Source organism: Podarcis vaucheri (genome assembly GCF_965113315.1).
Source record: "Podarcis vaucheri genome assembly, chromosome: 5".
NCBI classification, from domain to species: Eukaryota; Metazoa; Chordata; class Lepidosauria; order Squamata; family Lacertidae; genus Podarcis; species Podarcis vaucheri.
Genome location: NC_138763.1, coordinates 61313732 through 61333731, shown reverse-complemented (window position 1 = coordinate 61333731; position 20000 = coordinate 61313732). Strand labels below are relative to the sequence as shown.

General features: G+C 41.2%; 1 protein-coding gene and 1 long non-coding RNA gene across 23 annotated transcripts in view; one reads left to right on the top strand and one right to left on the bottom strand.

Moving 5' to 3' along the window:
• The window catches only part of EBF3 (EBF transcription factor 3), a 189124-nt gene that overhangs the window by 141190 nt on the left and 27934 nt on the right, over positions 1–20000 (top strand). For all 22 annotated transcript variants that reach the window (XM_082222888.1, XM_082222884.1, XM_082222885.1 and 19 more), the window contains one exon: positions 109–235. In XM_082222888.1, coding sequence (XP_082079014.1) covers positions 109–235 — 127 coding nt within the window. The remainder of the gene's footprint in view (positions 1–108; positions 236–20000) is intronic.
• Positions 4154–20000, bottom strand: part of LOC309532544 — a 99891-nt gene continuing 84044 nt past the window's right edge. The window contains exons 4-5 of the long non-coding RNA XR_014219907.1: positions 7934–7985; positions 4154–5121 (exon numbers count right to left, since the gene is read on the bottom strand). This is a non-coding gene — a long non-coding RNA (uncharacterized lncRNA). The remainder of the gene's footprint in view (positions 5122–7933; positions 7986–20000) is intronic.

Here is a 20000-nt window from a genome sequence, read left to right as displayed (position 1 = left end):
AAGAAGGCCCAATTTAGACCCATTTGACTAATTACATCAAATTGACAAGTGTGAGTACTATCACTACAATCTTGACTGAAATTATGTTTACTGTATGGTTTTCCATAGCTGATAACACCCCACGCCATCAGAGTTCAAACCCCGCCACGCCACATTCCCGGAGTTGTTGAAGTAACTCTTTCCTACAAATCCAAACAGTTCTGTAAAGGTGCTCCTGGACGGTTTGTCTATACCGGTAAGTGTAAAGCTCCTTTGTTTCTTCTAATCTGTGTCTTGCATACTTTAATGATGCAAGGAATTAAAACATTGGATTTTCATTTTCATGTTGGTACAGTCACATTAGTAAATCTGTGAGCCGGTTCGAAGCAATGGGTCAATCTCAAAAGGCACCTTTAACTCTGAAGGTGCATCCTATGTTCAGATAATTCCACATTTATTTCAAGAAACTGTTTTGTATTTTCCAATACAATTATGCTGTAATATAAAACAAGGGATATTATTGACAGTTTAGCTGGAAAAGTTAGGTATGAACTCAAGTTCTGGCAGAATACTCTTGTACAAACATACACGTACCAAAGAATGTCAGGGCAACTAAATACTTCCATGAGTGGAGTGGAACGACTTCTGCTGGTGCAATGGGACTTCCCCCTCTCTCCTCCCCATGTGTACACTCTGTGCTATCCTGGAATGCTGAGAAGAACTCCCAAACTACGGTAATTTAGGGGGTCAGGGGGGAAGGCGAGGGAGGAAAAGTCCTGTTTCATAAGCAGTAATCATTCCACGCATGCAAGGATTTACTTAAGGACTACATTAAACAAAATCCTCAGATTTTGTTTTTTAAAATAAGGAGCACAGACCATTCCTATATGCTCAGCCATGTTGATAGGGTCAGGTGATTCCTATATCCACAGTTGACTCCCAGTGCATGCAAGTGGGCTTGAGTAATCTGCAAGCCATGACCCCATTGGGTGGTAGTGTGGAGAGTGACATATTTGATGAGCGAACATAAGATACCCATGGCCTTTTGGTCTTAGTAAGAGTTACCGTATTTTTCGCCCTATAAGATGCACCAGACCACAAGACACACCTAGTTTTGGGAGGAGGAAAACAAGAAAAAAAATATTCTGAATCCCAGAAGCCAGAACAGCAAGAGGGATCGCTGCACAGTGAAAGCAGCAATCCCTCTTGCTGTTCTGGCTTCTGGGATAGCTGCGCAGCCTGTAATCGCTCCATAAGACGCACACACATTTCCCCTTACATTTTAGGAGGGAAAAAGTGAGTCTTATAGAGCAAAAAATATGGTAGTATTCTGCAGCGCATGCATACCTGAGAGGCCTCCAAAAGAAGGGAAGAGGAGTTCATTGAGTTTTATAGTCATCCCATCTGTTTCATTATGGCAGTGGTAGACTGCTGAATCCGGCCTGTGGGCTGGATCCTTATCTCTCCAACAGACCTTGGGTTAAATTCGACAGGTGGGCAGAGTTGCCCACCTTTCAGTCACCTGGCATCACTATGATGGTAGGCTTCCTGTTTTTGCTCAAGTAGATGATCAACTATGCATACCCCAGCAATCGACTGATAGTTGGGTGTTGCAAAGCACTGAGCACATGGCAAACCCTCTTTGGTCAAGCCTCATTTTTACACATCCCACATTTGATGTCATATGTGGAGGCTAGGTAGGTGTGGCTTGACCAAAATAGCCTTGTGGACCAAATGAGGAATCATGCCAGGACTGCTTAGGCTTGAGGGCTGGAGGTTCCCTGCTCTTCCATTATGGCATTAACAACGGATTATGCCCAGATTTTGTAGCCCTCATGGTAAATTGGCAGGGGGTTGGACTCGATGGCCCTTGTGGTCTCTTCCAACTCTATGATTCTATGAAATAAATAATTTGTTAAAAGCCTCTGTGGGTACAAAGGCGGACTTGTACCTCCCTCCACTAAAAGACAAGGCAGGGTACATACACATTGTGCTGGTTTTAACCCTTGCGAGTACGTCGAAATGTTACTCAAGCTATTCTAAATCCCTGTGGGACTATGGTGATTCTGCCTGGTATTTCATGCTTACATTTTGATGAAATTAATGAGGTGCTCTGAGATACCATGTTTGGAAATACGTTTTGCTACTGAACAACAACAACTTCTCATGACGCAAAATTTGGAAATAAGGACACGTGCTGCAATTAATATGCTTCAAGTTTGTTTGTTTATTTATTTATTTATTTATTTATTTATTTATTTATGTAAAACGCACGTAATGGTAAGGTATAACAATGCCAGAGAGCATATTTTTGAATTTTTTAATCATTAATTTGTACATAATCCTTTTGACATAAAACAAATGAGTGCAGGAAGCTTACTAGACTGAAAAGATGAATGTATATCAGGGTCATACTCCTTTACTAATATATCCTGCTGACAATGTCATCTGGAAGAGATGTAATCAATTAATATGTACAAATGAACTACATTTATCTTAAACAGACACTCCTTTGCTAGTTTATAATGACTGTGGAAAATACTAAAGCCTGATAACATAGAACTTGCAAAACACGTTGCTCCGAAGTAACAGGTTTGTGACATAACTGAAATGTATACTAACTACCATGGTACAGTTTTGTATGCCCATGAATTCTCGTTGGAAAGCTTAGGTGCACATTCTGAGGTGGCACAGTGGAGAACACTCTACAATGTCACCCAATGTGCATTGGATTGGATGTAAGATTTCAAAGGTTGTAAACCCTAAGGGGGAGGGAATCCGAAAGGTAGTTCTACCGCCTCATGCTACACCCAGTTAGACTCCTTGTTTATTTAACATGACTATATTATGCACAGAGAAGTGGTTCATAACTCAGAGCACATATTTTTGGACAGCTTTTTAATTATTTCTGTAAACCACTTAGAAGTTTTCTTACAATCAAGTGGTATATAATTTTTGTTAAGTAAAATGAAAATAAAGGTATATGAGCACCAACCATCTTTCTACGGTCAGGCATGTATGCTACAAGTATCAGCCACAATCCAACACAGAATTAGGGAAGTTTTAGCCCCTGAAGTCAGGGCATTTAAGCATGCCAAATCTTCTGATGGATTGTGGCCATGAGAAAAGAGTACCAAGAAGAGAGCGCCCCCTTTAAGAGAAAATCTGAGGTGGAGGGAACTGAATAGGTTGAGGCCATTGGCAGTTGTTACTATCTGGTCACAGTGCATCCTGACTTCCTAAAAGTTCTCTTCTTGGCTGTCTTAGTGAGGCAATAATTAGTGGTGGCTATAGCGGTGATAACTTTGGCAAGGTTTACAGCAGGGATATCAGAACCAGTTGAGTCTCAGTAGAGCTGAGGTGAGTGGCTGCTTTGGAAGTGCTTTAATAACACTCATTTGTTTCAACTGGACTTTCCCCAATCAGTTGTAGTCCTGTTCACTAGATGGAGGCTGGAATACCATTTTGGAGTCTGTTTTTATTTTTGTGACTCTGTTTTTATTCTTGTGGTTTTCATTTTCTGTATAAGTAATATTGATTTTGTTTTGTTTTAGTTAATGCTGATTTCTTGTACTTGTAGTTTTTATTAATATAAGCTGCTTTGGATGGGGTATGTCTGGAAAAGCACCATACAGATATTTTTAAAGCTATGGTCTTCCAGATGCTGTTGAACTACAAACCCCATCATACCCAACCAGCTGTTCTGAGCAGGGCTGATAACATCTGGAGGGCCATAAGTTCCCCAAGAATAGACTAGTTATTATGATATATTAAGGAATTTTATATAGATGAAATGGCAATTAAAATAGAGGATATGTGCAGGTGTGGTAAACACTTTAGCAGACATGTTCCATGGTGGTTATGATGCAACACTGTAGTTTATGGATTTCTTTGAGTGTCTGATAACTAAAACATCTGAAGAGCTACTTATGTTATTAGCTTCCCAGAACCTAGCTGGTTTTATATTGGTAGTCTATTCTGAAAATGTCTATTTGCAAGTAGTTCTGCTCAGCTCTGTCAGGATACCTATAAGTGTTTATGTCGTGGGGTCCTCTCTCTTTTTCTTTTTTTAAAAAGCAGTTATTTATAATCCTGATACATTAGCTAATGTAAATGGATAGTTCCACCGACTTCAGAGCACGCACTAATGAGAACCTGGCCTCAGTCTTCAAAACTCAATAGATAAAGGGAATTTATTGAATGGTTCTCTCCACATAAACTTTCATAGTTTTACAGTGTTTAAAAGTCACATTCTCATAAAGATCAATTTATTCTTTGTCCCTTTCACAAGAAGTCATAGGAAATGTTAAAGAACGACATTTAAGTGAATCAAAGTTACTAAAACTGCTGTGGCTGCAATTAATTTACTGGAAGCATAAAAATAAAGACTTGCAAGACTACACGTTTCAAATGCTTTTTAAGGGGCACGGAAGCCTATATGGCTACAGAAAGTAAGAGGAAGGGTAAGGTCACAGCCTGTCTGACCTGGAAACTTCAGTCTGATTTGTATTGCCCCCAAATTGATGGGGACAATGAGATAATCATTGGAAATTACACTCACCATTGAAAACTGAGCCAAACTTCACTGTATTTCACAATATGAAAATTATGTGGCCCCATAAGAGGGAGGGGCAGAATCCCCAGGGCATCTGTTTTCCATCAGTGTCCCACCATGCTTGCAGTCTGGCTTGGCACTCTAACATTTAACCTTCTCAGCATGAGGTGGAACAAAGGGCAACAAGGCTGCAGAATAATGAAACAAGGGTGCAGTGTGGTGGAGAAAACTGCTTTTGAAAAGTACAGAAGTTGAGACATTTAAATGACGTGTGTGTGTGTGTGTACACCAATATAAAAGTACCAGATTTTAAACACAAGGGAAAACAACAACACAGCCCCCCTGCACCAGGCCCTATTAGTCACATATAGTAAGATTGCTGTTCTGTTTCTCAGCAGGCTGAGAGGAAGGTCTATTACCATCTATCCATGCCTTTTTGCCTGCTGCTTTCAACTATTGTAAAGATACAATTACCTTGGGAGATTGTGGCAGTTCAGTTGATTAGCACGGTGAATTAAAAGAATGAGTCACAAATGACATGTCCAGCTCTTCTCTACTAGTCCTTGGAATTCCCAGTGTACCTCACCCTTGTTGTAAGAAGGTCAAAAATTAGAGAGACATAACAGTTTTCAAGCAGCTAGCACTTAGGAGCAGAATTAACAATCATTCTGTATGTAATTGCCAGTTAGTAAATTGCCTTCTAGACTGTAAAATGCAATATAAACTGGTGGGCACCTAAAATTAAATTAATGAGATATTTGCTGCATTTAAAAGTGAACAGTGCAAATTAATAATTGAGTGCAGTACTTGTTTTAATATTTGTCAAGTAGTGTATCACTTGCTTGTTTAATGACAATTAAAATTGTTCTTACCTGAAAATAAAATTCCTGGTGTATTTAAATTAAGCAGCTTTCTGCAGGTTAGATTCATCATTTTACTTACTAGCAGTCATTGAAGGTTCTTAAATTAAATATCTGAGATTACTTTTTAATTAGATTATAAGCATTGCAATGTTATTTGATTACGGCAAATTGTGATTTGTATGCTTCTAAATGGAATTATGTTGCAGTTAGTATTTTTTTTAAAGCACACATTTGAAACTATGAGGAATCATTATGTATGTTGTCTTTAAGAAAACAGTAGTATGTGTACACCAGTTTGGGTGTAAGCATGTCACTATTTTGCTGGAGTGCATTTTACATAATAGTTTCCTGGTGGGCAAAAGAAAACCATGCCAAGCCGTATCTCTTTCAGCTAAGTGTTTTGCAGCCCATTTCTTCCCTCCTCCTCAGTTTGGTTAACTTTTGTTCAAGCAAAAAAGAGTACAGGGATTCAAGTATCACTTGCAGTACACAAAACCCAATTGCAACAACAAGGGTAAACATATCCAACACCAAAGCAGAAAAATCTGAATGTTGAACCATTTCCAGGCCTTTGACACATTCACTAGTTATCAGAATAACAATTATTCCTGCACAAAAAAAAAACCCATTCAGCTTCAGACTTATGAAATGATTACACAACAAGTAATCACTCCTCTTAATAGGCTACTTATGTGTAAACAAAAATGCATGATACTCCTACTCTCCTCAGTATTGCAGGGAGAGGAATATCTTGCATTTGTAACTGTATTTTTGTTCCGGGTGCTCCAGGGTTAACCATCTGTATATTTATCCATTTTAGCTAGTACACATTGTTTTTAACCACTTCACCCTATGAAAAGATCTCACAAGCTTTGAGCATTTAAGGATCTTCCGTGTAAATTCCAGTGTGGCTTTGTCAATGGGACTGCTACACTGTGTTCAGAGTCAATAGCTCCCTTCCATCACAGCCAACACAAACTAGCTGTCTCATAGGTCAGTGCTCTTTAAACAAATTACTTGTATCCACAGAGCAAATGATTGTTAATTGCCTCCCACAAATCATACTATTTTTACTATGCTAAACTAAATGCTAATGCCTTAGTTAAATTCAAACCACCTGATAATTTCTTGTACATATTCAATTATAGTTCTTAACCACAGAACTTTGTCATCATGAAAAATTATTAATAAAACACAGATAATGAATGGTTAACATTGGTTGGCTAGCACTTAAAAAGAACACTTACTGCTGTTTTGGCATTCCTAGCAATTCTAATTGTCTCCTGCTTGCTTTATAATTCTTTCAGTATCCACAAGGCATCTTTTTCTTTTTATAGTATTGGTTATTTATTGATCAGGCCAATAAATCTGGACCAGTACAGTTGCCAGGAGGTCCTTAAAAAGTGGGACAGATATTATTATCTTTTTATCAGGATGGTTCTTTCTAAAATGTTCTTCAAAACTGATTGGCTAATTTGTGCCACCCGCAAGACAAAACTGTTACAGCCGATACTTTAATTTTACTATGTTCTAATTTTAAAACAAACAAATATTATGCTAGATATAGCTTATCTAGCAAAAAACATATTTTATAAAATCTGAGATGGGAAGATTCTGTTTAGATACTGAGATTCTGTTTAGCATTGTCTTTTCATTTTCAGTACAATAAGCATTTCAATTAGGCCAGCAATAATGGAGATAAATTTTTTTGATTTGGTTTCCTATCACACTGACAGTATCTTAAGATTGCATAAAACAGCTCATTTTAAACCGCTGCAGTTCCAATAAGTATAACGTGGTCATTGTTGTCCCCTTTCGTTTCTGTCTCAAAGGAGACCAGAAGAATGAGACATACCATTTGTGCTATTGCACAAGTAGACTATTTGTTCTAATCAGTGACACCCATTTACTAGAATTGCTTAAAATGAACTATACCTCATACAGAAATCGCACATTTAGAGTGTTCCATTCATCATCTGAAAATTGAGGGCCAGTAAACTTTTCTGTTCCTCCAGCGGGATCATAGACATGCATCAAAATGTTAAAAAATGATTGGTGAGAGAGAACTGTCACCCATTTATCAAAGAAAAGGAACATTATTTGCTAATTTCCCAACCAAGGCAGTGACAGGGTGCTTCGTCTTTAGACCCATGGTGACCAACATGGCCTTTTTGTTATTAGTACAAGTCAAGCGCTTTTTGGCTGTTGCTAACAAGACACATTTGTCTATCATCAGAGAGTGCTTTATTTCCTCCACCCCCCCCCTCCCAAGTAGCTGTGACCAAAGTCTGATCTCTGCATCACAACTGGCTCCACTTCTCCAGGTTGTGGCAGCACTGGGTAAAGGAGGAACTTATAAATCACAGAGTTTCTGCATGAAGGTGAAGTTATTGACTCTGTGGTACCAAAACTGACAAAATAGAACGGCAAGGAAATACTCATTCATCTCGCCCGCCCCTGCCCCCAAAGGACAAAAGGGTCATTTCCTTTTACTCCGTAATTGATAAAAATATGATCACATGCATAAAGCTCTTACTTTGTTTTCACTGATACTTTTTCTCCCAGTTCTTCTTTCCTCTCTACTGTGCCTATGAAAACATCGTTACATGGGAACAAATGAAAGACACGGTATATCAAACATTTTTTTTAAAAAAAAGCATTTTTGTTGAATAGGCATTTCATCTTTTCCTTCAATAACCCGAGGTTTTGGCTACTGAAAACTTTTACACATCTTCATAACTATATGTGGTACCAGGTGCTTCCAAAAATTGGTATTACACAAAGCTTAGCCCAAGTCCCACCTTAGGCTCCTTCCACATAAGCCTCAGTTCTGCCAGTCAACTCTGCTATGCGCACCCACCCACCCATCAAGTGGTTCCAAACATTTAGAAATAAGTGCAAACTTGACATGATGTTAAATGCAGCTTTGCACTCAACATACAGACTTTTAAAATGCAAATTGCATCCATGGAGGAAGAGAGGCTGATAATCAACAGGACCAGAGCAGGCACGGAAGGGAAATGTACCCCATTCCTACTTACTGCATTCCCAAGGAAAATGCCTCCTCTGAAGCTGGTATTTGTTTTGTGGGAAAACACCAGAGGGGCATTTCCTACTAATCCAAACCACGCCCACCCACTGACGTCACTGGTGATATCAGCAGGAGGACATGGTTTAGTCCTGCATTGACCATGTGCCCTCTTTCCAGCAGTGAACAGGATCTCATAGTCAAGGCAACAGGATTTAATCCCTGTGCAACAGATGACGAGTGAGGATTAAAGTGCTTCTCAAAAACACAGTTTGAAGCAGCTGCTACACTTCTGCTGCAAGGCAGTGGGAGGCAGCAACAGTGGAGAGAGAGAGAGAGAGAGAGAGTCTCCCCCCCATCACATCAGGTGCTTCTAGCAGCACTTTTGAGAAGCGTTTTAAAGCAGCCTCCATGCTCCTGTTTCAGCTAAAACGTGGTTGTGTGGACTGCCTTATAGCACTCTTTGAAGCATCCACTTCCCCATGTCCATTAAATGGGAGAAAGGAAGTAAACTGCCTTAATGGACCAGCTTAGAGAGCAAAAACTGCCTTCCATCTTCTCAATGGTGTAGGCAGCCCCAATTGCATTGGTGTCAGGGACTAGCAGAATGCACTGAGGAAAGCGGGGCTAGAGTCCAACTCCAGAGAGGCAGGCAGTGGCCGGGGGGGGGGGACACTTGTCCCAGCCATGAGGCGAGAATCAGAGGCAGGGGGAGTTTCAGAGGTGGGGGAAGAGGCAGGCCAGGCTAGTGAAGGGCCGGGTGCTTCCACACTGTCTCCCAAAACAAGGAGAGAATTGCAGTGGGAAGAGCAGAAGCAACTTCCATGTCGGTGTAGTCTCTGGCTACATGCATACTGACTGTTTGGGGCAGGGACATAAAACAGGTGGAGTGGTCCCCCGTTGCTGTGACTGCTCCATAGAGCACAGACCTGGGAATAGCTGCCTAGGTGCTCGATTGGTGTGTGTAGGTCTCCAGAGCTGTAGAAGCAGCATAAGTTATCTTTGACAATAAAGAGTTAACACTCTGCCGTGTGCATTCCTTGGCTGGGAAGCGCCCTTGACAATAGGCTCTAGAGTTGTGGTGTTGACCCCATTACCCTGGTTAGACTACCAAACTAAAGAGCCTCCATTGGATCATTTCCTAGACCCTGGGGGGGAGGGGGGAACCTCAAGGCCAGGAGCTGTAATGCGGTTCTCAAGACTTCACTATGTAGCCCTTGGGAGTCTCAGCAGATCATGCCACACTGTGACTTTTCTACCCTCTTCTTGAGTGTTCTTGCTGGGCTGGAATGTGTTCTGTAACTTTGGTAATGCCTTTTTCTTGCCTGAATGGAGAGATGTGTTTGTTGAAACCTCTGGATTGTGCATGTCTTTCCCATGGCCTTTGTACAAAGGCAACAGCCACATTGGTTGCTCTGCTCACTCCTGCCACTGGTCACACTTTTATGCAGCCCCTGGAAGATTGCCTGTGAGGGAATGCGACCCTTGGGCTTACAAGGGCTCTCCACTCTTGTCCTAGTCTGCAATACTTTTTTTCCTAAGAGAAAGAAAAATTTCCAATTCTTTCCTGTAATGAGTTTAAACTATTTGATGCTGAGACTCTGGCCTGAGCCCAAGCACATGTAGCACTGCTCTGTACAGTGGTACCTCAGGTTAAGTACTTAATTCGTTCTGGAGGTCCATTCTTAACCTGAAACTGTTCTTAACCTGAAGCACCACTTTAGCTAATGGGGCCTCCTGCTGTCGCCATGCCGCCGGAGCACGATTTCTGTTCTTATCCTGAAGCAAAGTTCTTAACCTGAAGCACTATTTTGGGGTTAGTGGAGTCTGTAACCTGAAGCGTATGTAACCCGAGGTACCACTGTATTTGGAGGTACCTATCTACCATTCACATTGTTGAAACACATTTAGGAAGGAGGAGACTTTGAATTCAGTTTCCTCACCTCCAAACAGCACTGGTTATTATCCAGCTGGAGCCCCATGCATGGTTCCGAAAATAAGAATAGCGTGTTTTGCTCTAGGTCCTAAACGTCACACTAAAGTATTGGGAAGTGTGCATTCAGCACATTTGCTCCCATGATTCTCAGTTTAGCACAGGATGTACATGTGGAAACATGTGTTGCCTTTGTTACATCAGGGCACTTTGTACCATTTTCACGGTACTCTTTCGACTGAGGGCAGAATGGGACTCAAAATATCTCAAGGACTACAGCTGCAGGCAGCAGAGGAATAAATCTTTCATGCTGCATCCACTCAAGGGTCAGCTGGAATTCAGTCTTTAAAAGGTGGTGCAAATCTCTCTCTTTTACTATAGTGCCCACCGGGAGGAGTAAGCACCAAATACAACAAATATGAAGAGGGACAAGCACAACTATGGTTTGCATTATTAAAATATATCTCAATTAGTGAAGCATCTTGGAGTTCTTAATACTTAAAACAGAACGTATTGTTCACTTTGACCCAGTATTCATGTTTCTGTACCCTACTGGGAAAATACTTCTATCATATTCGTAAAATGATAAATATTCTGCCACATTAGTGAAATGTATTCTCAAAATGCCATGCTCCTTTGTATTAACCTAAATATCAAATGCTAGTAGTTTTATGCCACAAAAAGAATATGTGTGGTTTTAGTTACTATTTGGATACTACTTCTATCTTAGAATTATCTAACTGTTGTAGCATCATTAGCAGTGCATCAATCCCTAGGTAATAGTCTTAGTGTTGTCATCCACTAGGAATTCAGAATTGTGTGGTCTGTTCAAACACTCCTTTGGTTCTGAAGTTCAAACTGTTTCTTTGCTAGAGACATCTGGGTAAATTGTTGATTTTTTTTTGTTAATATACTTGGTGGAGCATTCATGGAAAGCCTGGAAATGCAGCAATATTATATGGTGAAAAATATTATATAGTGAAAAATGAAAACATGTGCCCAATTCTTTTAGGAGGTAGTGCATTGGGATTAGACTTCCTTACTCTTATCCCTAACTGCATGAGGAACCATTAGTAGATATAAGTGCTGTGTATGTGTGTTGTTTGCTGCAGCTCTGTTAGAAATTTGCATTAACACCATTCATCTGTTTGGGAACTACACCTTGCCACTGTAACCTACTCCATCCACCCCCCCAAGATGATCAAGGCAAAAGGATATGCATGTTGAGTACATGCACTAAGTATGTAATCCTAAACACTTTCACTAGTAAGCCCTGTTGAACTTGTGGAGACTTCCTTCCAGGGCTTCCCCCCCCCCCAAGCCGGAACTCTCCAGAACTTAGTTCCAGCACCTCTCAGGTGGGCACCATTGCCATTTAAGAGAACAAGGAAAGTGTGCATGGCGAGTTCAGGCACCTCTTTTTCTAGAAAAATAGCACTGTGTTCCTTCTGACTCAACATGCATAGGATTGTGCTGGAACACTTTGTAGGTGAGTCTGGGAGGAAAGGGGCGTCTTGCTTGCTTGCTTGGACAGAGGCGGAGGCAGGCTTGGGCGCCATCCCCCAGCCCACCTGCACCTTTAAGGAAGCCCCACCCCACCCTTCTGGTTTGTGAGAGTCGGAGCGGTATGAAGGCCTGCTCAGCTGTAGGGCTGGACAATATATCTCAGCTGCTGCTTCCTCCCCCTAAGGTGAGACATTGTGATATATCAGTATATCACAATATTTAGCTGCTGATATATTGTGATGTTGAAAACCAGGTATTGCCCAGCTCGTTATATAACAACAATATGGAGAGGAAGGGAATATATTTGCTGAATTACTATGAATGTAATTTTTATGAGGATCATTAGTTTATCTTGCTGTAAAAGCCGGTCCGATTTAAAAGGATTAAAATCACTTCAAAAAGCTGACTTGTGTCAAACTGCACATGACATTAGTCTCATTGCTCTGTCCTTAAGTGCAAGGGTTTGGGTTTTTGTTGTTTTTTTTTAACAAAAAGCGAGCACAGAAGTCTTGATCAGGATCAGCACCTTAAGACCTCTTGTTGTAGAACTGATCCAGACTGGGCCACGTGTGCCTCCAATTTGCATCGCCCAAAAATGCCCCATTCATTTTATTCATGCCCAATTCAAATAGCCTCCATGCTATCTGTCAACAACACCCTTCACTTAGAAACAGAGCTAAGTGACTAATGCCACTTTTAGTTTGGCCATCAGGCTCAGGCTTTAGCAGGCCTCCACGGAAATGGAGTCCCCATAGTTGAAGAAAATCAGCAGTAAAAACCTCTTCATGTGAGGCCCCTTGTTCGCACGAGAACAAGGAATCTCTTGTTCTCTGGATTGTTTCACAACCGACTCTCCGTTTATCTCAGGAGATCACAGTGTAATGTAGGGAAACTGGCTATAGCTATGTTAAGCCTAAACTATTAGATACTGCATGAATTAAAACCCTAACCCTGGACCTCGACTTGTTCTCGGAAGGCAATATGAAGCCAGTGCAAATGCTGGAGTGTAATACGCTTCTGAAATCTCACCCCAGTTAGGAGGGATGCTGAATTCAGTACAAGTTAAAACTCATGAAGAGGCATTAAGAGCAGTCTCAAAACAATGCAAGAAAGCACAATAGGTCCAAATTGTTCAAAAGGGTTTTCAGCCTTTATGCCAGACAGAGCTGGTGAAAAACTTTCCTCATTACTGTGACAATACCTGGCATTCAGGGAAAGCTGAAGGCTGTGAGTTCAAGCAGCTAAGAGACAGAAGTTGGAAAGAAGGCTGGGATAATTAGCATTAAAGTTAGCTTTTTAAAACTAAATGAAATTGCTCCAAATGAAAAAAGAAGCATGACTGAAATTTGCATACTTCAGCCTTTGACTCTACAGCACAATTTTGATAATCAGTGATGAGTTCACTGTACCAGGTTTAGACTTGCCAGATTAAAAAGGTAAGGGTACCCCTGCCCGTACGGGCCAGTCTTGACAGACTCTAGGGTTGTGCGCCCATCTCACTTAAGAGGCCGAGGGCCAGCGCTGTCCGGAGACACTTTCGGGTCACGTGGCCAGCGTGACGAAGCTGCATCTGGCGAGCCAGCGCAGCACACGGAAACGCCGTTTACCTTCCCGCCAGTAAGCGGTCCCTATTTATCTACTTGCACCTAAGGGTGCTTTCAAACTGCTAGGTTGGCAGGCGCTGGGACCGAGCAATGGGAGCGCACCCCGCTGCGGGAATTCGAACCGCGACCTTTCGATCGGCAAGCCCTAGGCGCTGAGGCTTTTACCCACAGCACCACCCGCGTCCCTAAATACTGCATGAATTAAAACCCTAACCCTGGACCTTGACTTGTTCTTGGAAGGCAATATGAAGCCAGTGCAAATGCTGGAGTGTAATACACTTCTGAAATCTCACCCCAGTTAGGAGGGATGCTGAATTCAGTACAAGTTAAAACTCATGAAGAGGCATTAAGACGCGTCCCTACCAGGTCACAAACCATCTGGACAACCTCAGCCACAAACCTCTCAAAACCTAGTATTAAAATTGTAACTTTGGGTGCAGAGGTTTAGGGCCACTTCACACACCATATTTTTCACAGGTCCACAGAAAATATTTTACATGTATCCATAAAAGTTGGGGAAACACACATTTATGAATGTCTGTATTATACAGGTGAACATGCCATGGTTCAGAATCAGCTGTGGTTTGGTTGTGTGTGTGCATTGGCTACCATATAGTCTGAAGCAGTCCTTGGACTTAGCTATATTTTGATATCACTACTATGGACACCATCTTGGATCAGTCCAGGGCTACTTCACACATTACATTTCTAGGTGTGCCCCTTTGTTTTAAGTAGGTGCATAAAATGGAATGCAATTGCCAAATATACTAATCCATGAACTGTTTGGGCTAAAGAGTGTAAACTTGGTGGCATTCATGAGTTTTTCTCTGCATCATGAATAACGCTGGCCTGTTCCTGAGAGCCAAAATTTGTTGAATGTATTTGTAACAGGCCAGAGGATAACTTAAAATGAATTATATATGTGATCGAAAAAATGATTATTTAAGCAGTAAGGCTATTGGGCTCAAAGAAATTTGGGCAACTGATTTGAAAAAAAACGCTTATAATATGATAAATTGGAAGCACTGTATGTGTTCCACGTTGCAGGTAGTGCTTAACTGGTATTGTACTTTTGTCAAGTTGAGGCAAATTTTAAAAAGCCTATCAGTAAATGTTGGTACGGGTGTAATTCTGTGAGAACCTATATACATATGTGGTGGGAGTGTAGGGTGACCCAAACTTTAAAGCTGTGGGTCTTCCAAGAGGTAAAGAGATACTGGCTATGGTTTCCCACATCATACCCTGCAAAGTTGCTGGCTTCCTTGTTTGTATTCCCTGATGCTTTGCAGCAGGTGGCCTATAAAGCTTTGATTTCTTGTGGCTGCTGTTAGAATTTTCTCCCCACTGGTGCTAGCCCCTCTCAATTAATGTTGGGCCATTCATTACATTCGTTAAATCGTGAGGGTAATGCCTCCAGACCACTGAACTCACAAGCCTTGCTTTGGATATACTTAATACCATGATGGTAAAGGAGCTGGTTTATTTGGGCATGATAGTGAGTAGAAGGACTTTGTTTCAGATGTCCTGTTTGTTTATTCTGCTCAGTTGGACTACATACTACCAGAGAGTGCTTGGCTTGGTTTTATTTTGCCTTTTATTTACTTTTGATGTGATTTGTTTTGTTTGAAAAGGTAAATTAATAAGTTCATTTTAAAAATATGAAATAATATTGGCTTTGGACTAGATACCAAGTTGTTTAGATTTTCTGCTTGCTTCTGTTGTTTTTATAATCACTAGGATAACCAGGTGACACAAAGTCAACAACAGAACAAGAAAAAATAACATAATGTTTATTTACTACAAGGAGCTCAAACGTATGACTGGCAATGGAGATTTTCCTACAATAGGACCTTACTGTCAACTATAGGTTACCTAAAATGATATCTCAGACATGACTTGATAAGTTACTACCTAGATGGATAATTTTCCATTTGTTTTAAAAAAATACATTTTTAAAGCAAGAACTTTTTTTTAATTTGAAAGCACCTCCACATAAAAAAATCTCCCTTCACATGGAAAGCTTTCACATGCACATTAATCTCTTTTTGATTTTCAAGATTTCTAGATGCAGTGGGGTCAGTGGTAGAGCATGCAGAAGGCACTTAGTTCAGCCCCCAGCATGTACAGATAGGGCTGGTAGAAACCCCTGCCTGAAATCTTAGAAAGCCACTTCAAGTAAGTGTAGACAATACAGAAGAGTGGACTGACTCAGAATAAAGAGATGAGGACAAAGGGTCCCCCCCCCCAGGAAATGACACACAATTACATTCTATTGTGGTTGATTTCTACGATATGAAGACTGTAGGCAATATTGAATATTAAGATGTCACTGTTACTAATACAGATAATAAGCTAACAGCCTGTAATACGTAATGAGTAGAGACTTAAAAGAAGAAGCTATAGATACAAGTCCCCACTCTTAAATCACACTTGGTGCACTTGGGCAAGTCATTTTCTGTCAACCAACACATTTCACAGGGCAAGTCCCAAGATCCTTGGAGAGCCTACGGATGTGGATGTGAAAAAATACAGAATTCTTGCCCTCACACCTGAAAATCTGAGATCTGTTGCTAGCAAAGCAATAGAAACATCAAAAGAGACTTTGTGAGAAGAGGAGACCAATCTACCATGTCTCGACAAGCTACCATAATACTCAGGAGTTCTGATAGATATAAGAGATTGGTCTGCCAGCTGTTGTGAACTGGCCGTATTAAGGTCCTCGCCTTCAACTTGGTCTCCTTCAAAAGGTATAATGCCAGAGTGTTGATCTTACTCCCAGATGATCAAACAACAGCTGAGTTTTTTTCTAAGCCTGCAGACACCCAATGCATCCGCAGACATATTCATTCTTGAGAAAGATTCCTTTTTGAAGTATTCTAAGTGTTTTTGTTTTATTTTGTTTGCCCTAAAGAAAGTGCTGGCTGAAACATGCCGGGCTCTTTATATTCTTCATTAACATTTCCCATATATTTCAGCATCATTTTGAGATTTTGATTCTTTTTTTCCTTCTCATCTATCACTCTTGATATTTTCTTGGGGAGCTGATAAACCAGGGCTCATTGGCTAGCCCCAGGATGTACCCCATGGACATCGTCTCCAGCATCCAGGCATCTGTTGTGGACATTTGCCTTCTGTTCAAACTGCTGAAAGCATCCCACTATCTGGCTTCAGTGGGAATCTGGACTGGTATCATGCCTGATACTTCCTACTTCCCTGTAATAGGGTTCTGTCCTCCCAGAGGTTGATATAGAAGTTCCCTTTCCTGTATATTTGGCTGCACTCCAGCTAAACTTGAATGTCCTCAACTCATGTTTCGAGAAATAAATGAAGTATGTTTGCCTGGCTTTCTGACATAAGCTATGAAGCCACATGGAAACTAATGCTGTATCATTCTGATGAATAGCATCCATGGAGGACTCTGTCATCAAGGCCATACAGAGGGAAAACAACCTTAGTTGAAAGAAACCTGCCTAAGCCACCATGTTTACTTTGGGCTTGTGGAAAAAAAGGAATTGATCTCTTTAGGAAATAAGATATCGAGTGGCTCTGAAGTTGCAGTGTTATCTCTTGAGTGAATTCCAGAGTGTGAATGGCTTTGGTCAGTTCTGGAAAGTACTTGAAGGGAAGTCTCTGTTCCTGTGTTGGATTTTGTCTCTTCTAAGTGGCCACCCTTTTTTTCCTGTGACTGAATCTTTCTGAGGCTAGGGTGACCAACCTGATTCTCTCCAGATGTTGTGAACTGAGGCTTCCCTCACTCCTAATCATTGGGCCATGCTGGCGTGGGCTGATAGGAATTGTAATCTACATCTGGAGGGTACCACGTTGTCTATCCATGCAATGAGGAATTTGCCGTGTGTGAAATGTCAGTAGGAATGTAGTGTGTCCCATCATCTCCTCTGTGCGTTTGGGGTTATGTGTAGAGAGAGGATGTTTCACTAGGGTGTTTTGGGATGCTTCTTTGTTCTTCCATCCCTTTTTCCATCCAAAGGCAAATCCCTGAATTCTTTGGGGTACTGGAGAAAGAACAAGAATTTTAGCTTGAGAAGTAAGAATACCAGTGTTACCCTGTGCTTGCCAGCTATGGCACCATGACTAGGATTTACAGTGCCCATTTGTCTTGTGGAACCACAGAAAGTGAAGAGTGATGTCTCTGACAGGCAATTTCCTTTGCCTGCTCTCCTTTCTCTAGGAACTTCGTTTTTGCATGTTGCCCATATAAGCCTGGGGACAATGAGGAATAATACTTGGGACCCCTTGGAACGGCCCAATTATTCAGTGGTCTCCTGGCCCTGATCCAAAGCCATGAAATTCAGCCTGGGCTGATCATGAAACTGAAAAATGGCACCCATTACATCTGCAGGCGCTATCATTGTGCCTATGGTTTTCCCAAACATCTTGAATACTTCTTTAGAAAGGCGGGATGTAAATAAATTAGAATTAGCAATGCATGGTGTCATCTGCTGGTCTCTAGCTGGGCAGCCACTGTTTCCTTGCTTCCTGAGAGGTAGAGGGGAAGTAAGCAATGCTTGCAGCTCTTATAATCTATTCTCTCCACTTCCATGCAAATTGGGGGGGGGGGCAGAGAGAGCTTAAAATATTTGCCCAGAGATGTGTACTGCCTGAAGTGCCCAAGCCTGGAAAAACAGGCTGTTGGCTTAGTTTCTCACTCAGCATGGTTCAGTTACAGCAATCGCCTCTCCTTGTAGTGAAGACAATGAACAAATTGCTGCTGTTGTAGCAGTTATCCAATTCATAACCCTGAAAGGGTTGTGAACGTGGATTGAGAGCGGATTTGCCTGTAAATATACTACTCAATACAGGCAATATCGGAGATATGGCAGGTTCATCTACACAACACTACAATAAAGTGATGATCACAAAAAAATGTCATCCTTTGGGGGGGGCACCCCAGTGCATATAAAAGTTATGCTTACACTATACTGTAGTCTATTAAGTGTGAAGTAGCATTATGTTTTAGAAAACAATGTACATTCCTTAATTTAAAAAATACTTTATTGCTAAAAAAATGCTAACCATCACTTGAGCCTTGAGCAAGTTGTAACCTTTTTGCTGATGGGAGGATCTTGCCTTGATGTTGATGGCTGCTGACCAATCAGGGTGGTAGTCGCTGAACTACAGCATGGCTGTGTCAATTTCTTAAAATTAGACAACAGTGAAGTTTGCCCTGTCAATTGGTTCTTCCTTTCATGAAAGGGCAGGAGGGGGAAAATCTGGCTCCACTAGCCAGCTCCACTCGTGTGGCCAGAAGAGGGGCAGTGGTGGACTTCCTTCCCTTGGAAGCAGCTGGGCTGTTTAGCAATAATTCCATGGAAGAAGCCACAGGTCCTGCTCCCTGCCAACAGACAGGGCCAATCTGAAAAACAAACAAACCAGGAGTCCGCCCCCCTGCTAGGGTCAAATAGCAACTCTGGCTTCTGACAAGGAGGCGGCATTTTCCTGGAAGTGAGAACTGTCCTCTGGATAACATAACCAATCAAGTGACCAGTGGTTTTCCCAAGCAACCAGTAAGTAAAACGAATACTGCAATTCAGTACTGAGTTAGGTATGCTCAAGCCTGGTTTTAGAGGGCTAAAGTATGTTTAACTGTGTTAGATTCTGGCTAAAATAATTCTAGTTTCTTAGTAGGAAAAGAGAGGCCCATAGTATATAGGTTGTCCTTAGTAGTCCAGGGATATTAGTCCTGCTTCAACAAGCAAGAGAGCCTTCTGATGAATGATGTGTTCAACCCCTCCATGCCTTTGTGTTTCCTATGCATCCCACAAAGCTTGGTTCACCCGGCCGAGTTCTGTGATTGAAATTCATTGCCAAATTTATTGAGAAATTAATGAGAAAAGCTGCAAAGTATTGACTTTGAGAGGAAAACACAACTCATCTTGAATGAGGAGGAAAATGCAGCAATAATTTAGCCACTATTGATTTTGCCCTGTCCATGTATTGATCTTCATTTTACAATATTAATTTGCACCTGCAATCGGCTGCAAAGGGAACAGATTTCATTTCTTTGCTGTGTTAATGTGCAAAGCATTAGGTGCTCTTAAGAAGTGGTGGTACTAGGGAGTCACATCAAAAAGGTCTGCCTTTTTATTATTTGTGCTTGTTACTGCAATAGACCAAAAATTAATTTTTGGTCTGACAAAAAACTAAAGTGAAAGCCCTTCTCAAATGCATACCTCCTCTCAACCCTGTAGGCTGCTTTTCATCTGTGTGAGGAACAATCAGCAACCTGAAATTCCAACCACTTCTCATCATCATGCCCATATCAGTTCAAAGTTCATGAAATTTCTATGAGCATTGATCTCTACCCATTGATTTTTTTTTTTTGCAGCAGATCTTTGAAATTTTAATTTCCCAGGCATCTGAATTTCTTATAGATGAAATGCACTTGGTAGAGACAGTTGATGATAAAGTGGTGAACTTAGCATCATTTTAAAACCAAAAAAACCAGGCATTTGCAGACTTTGTATAATGTTTTTGAGGTGAGATGATGAAGGTGTTCTGATAGGGGTGAAGT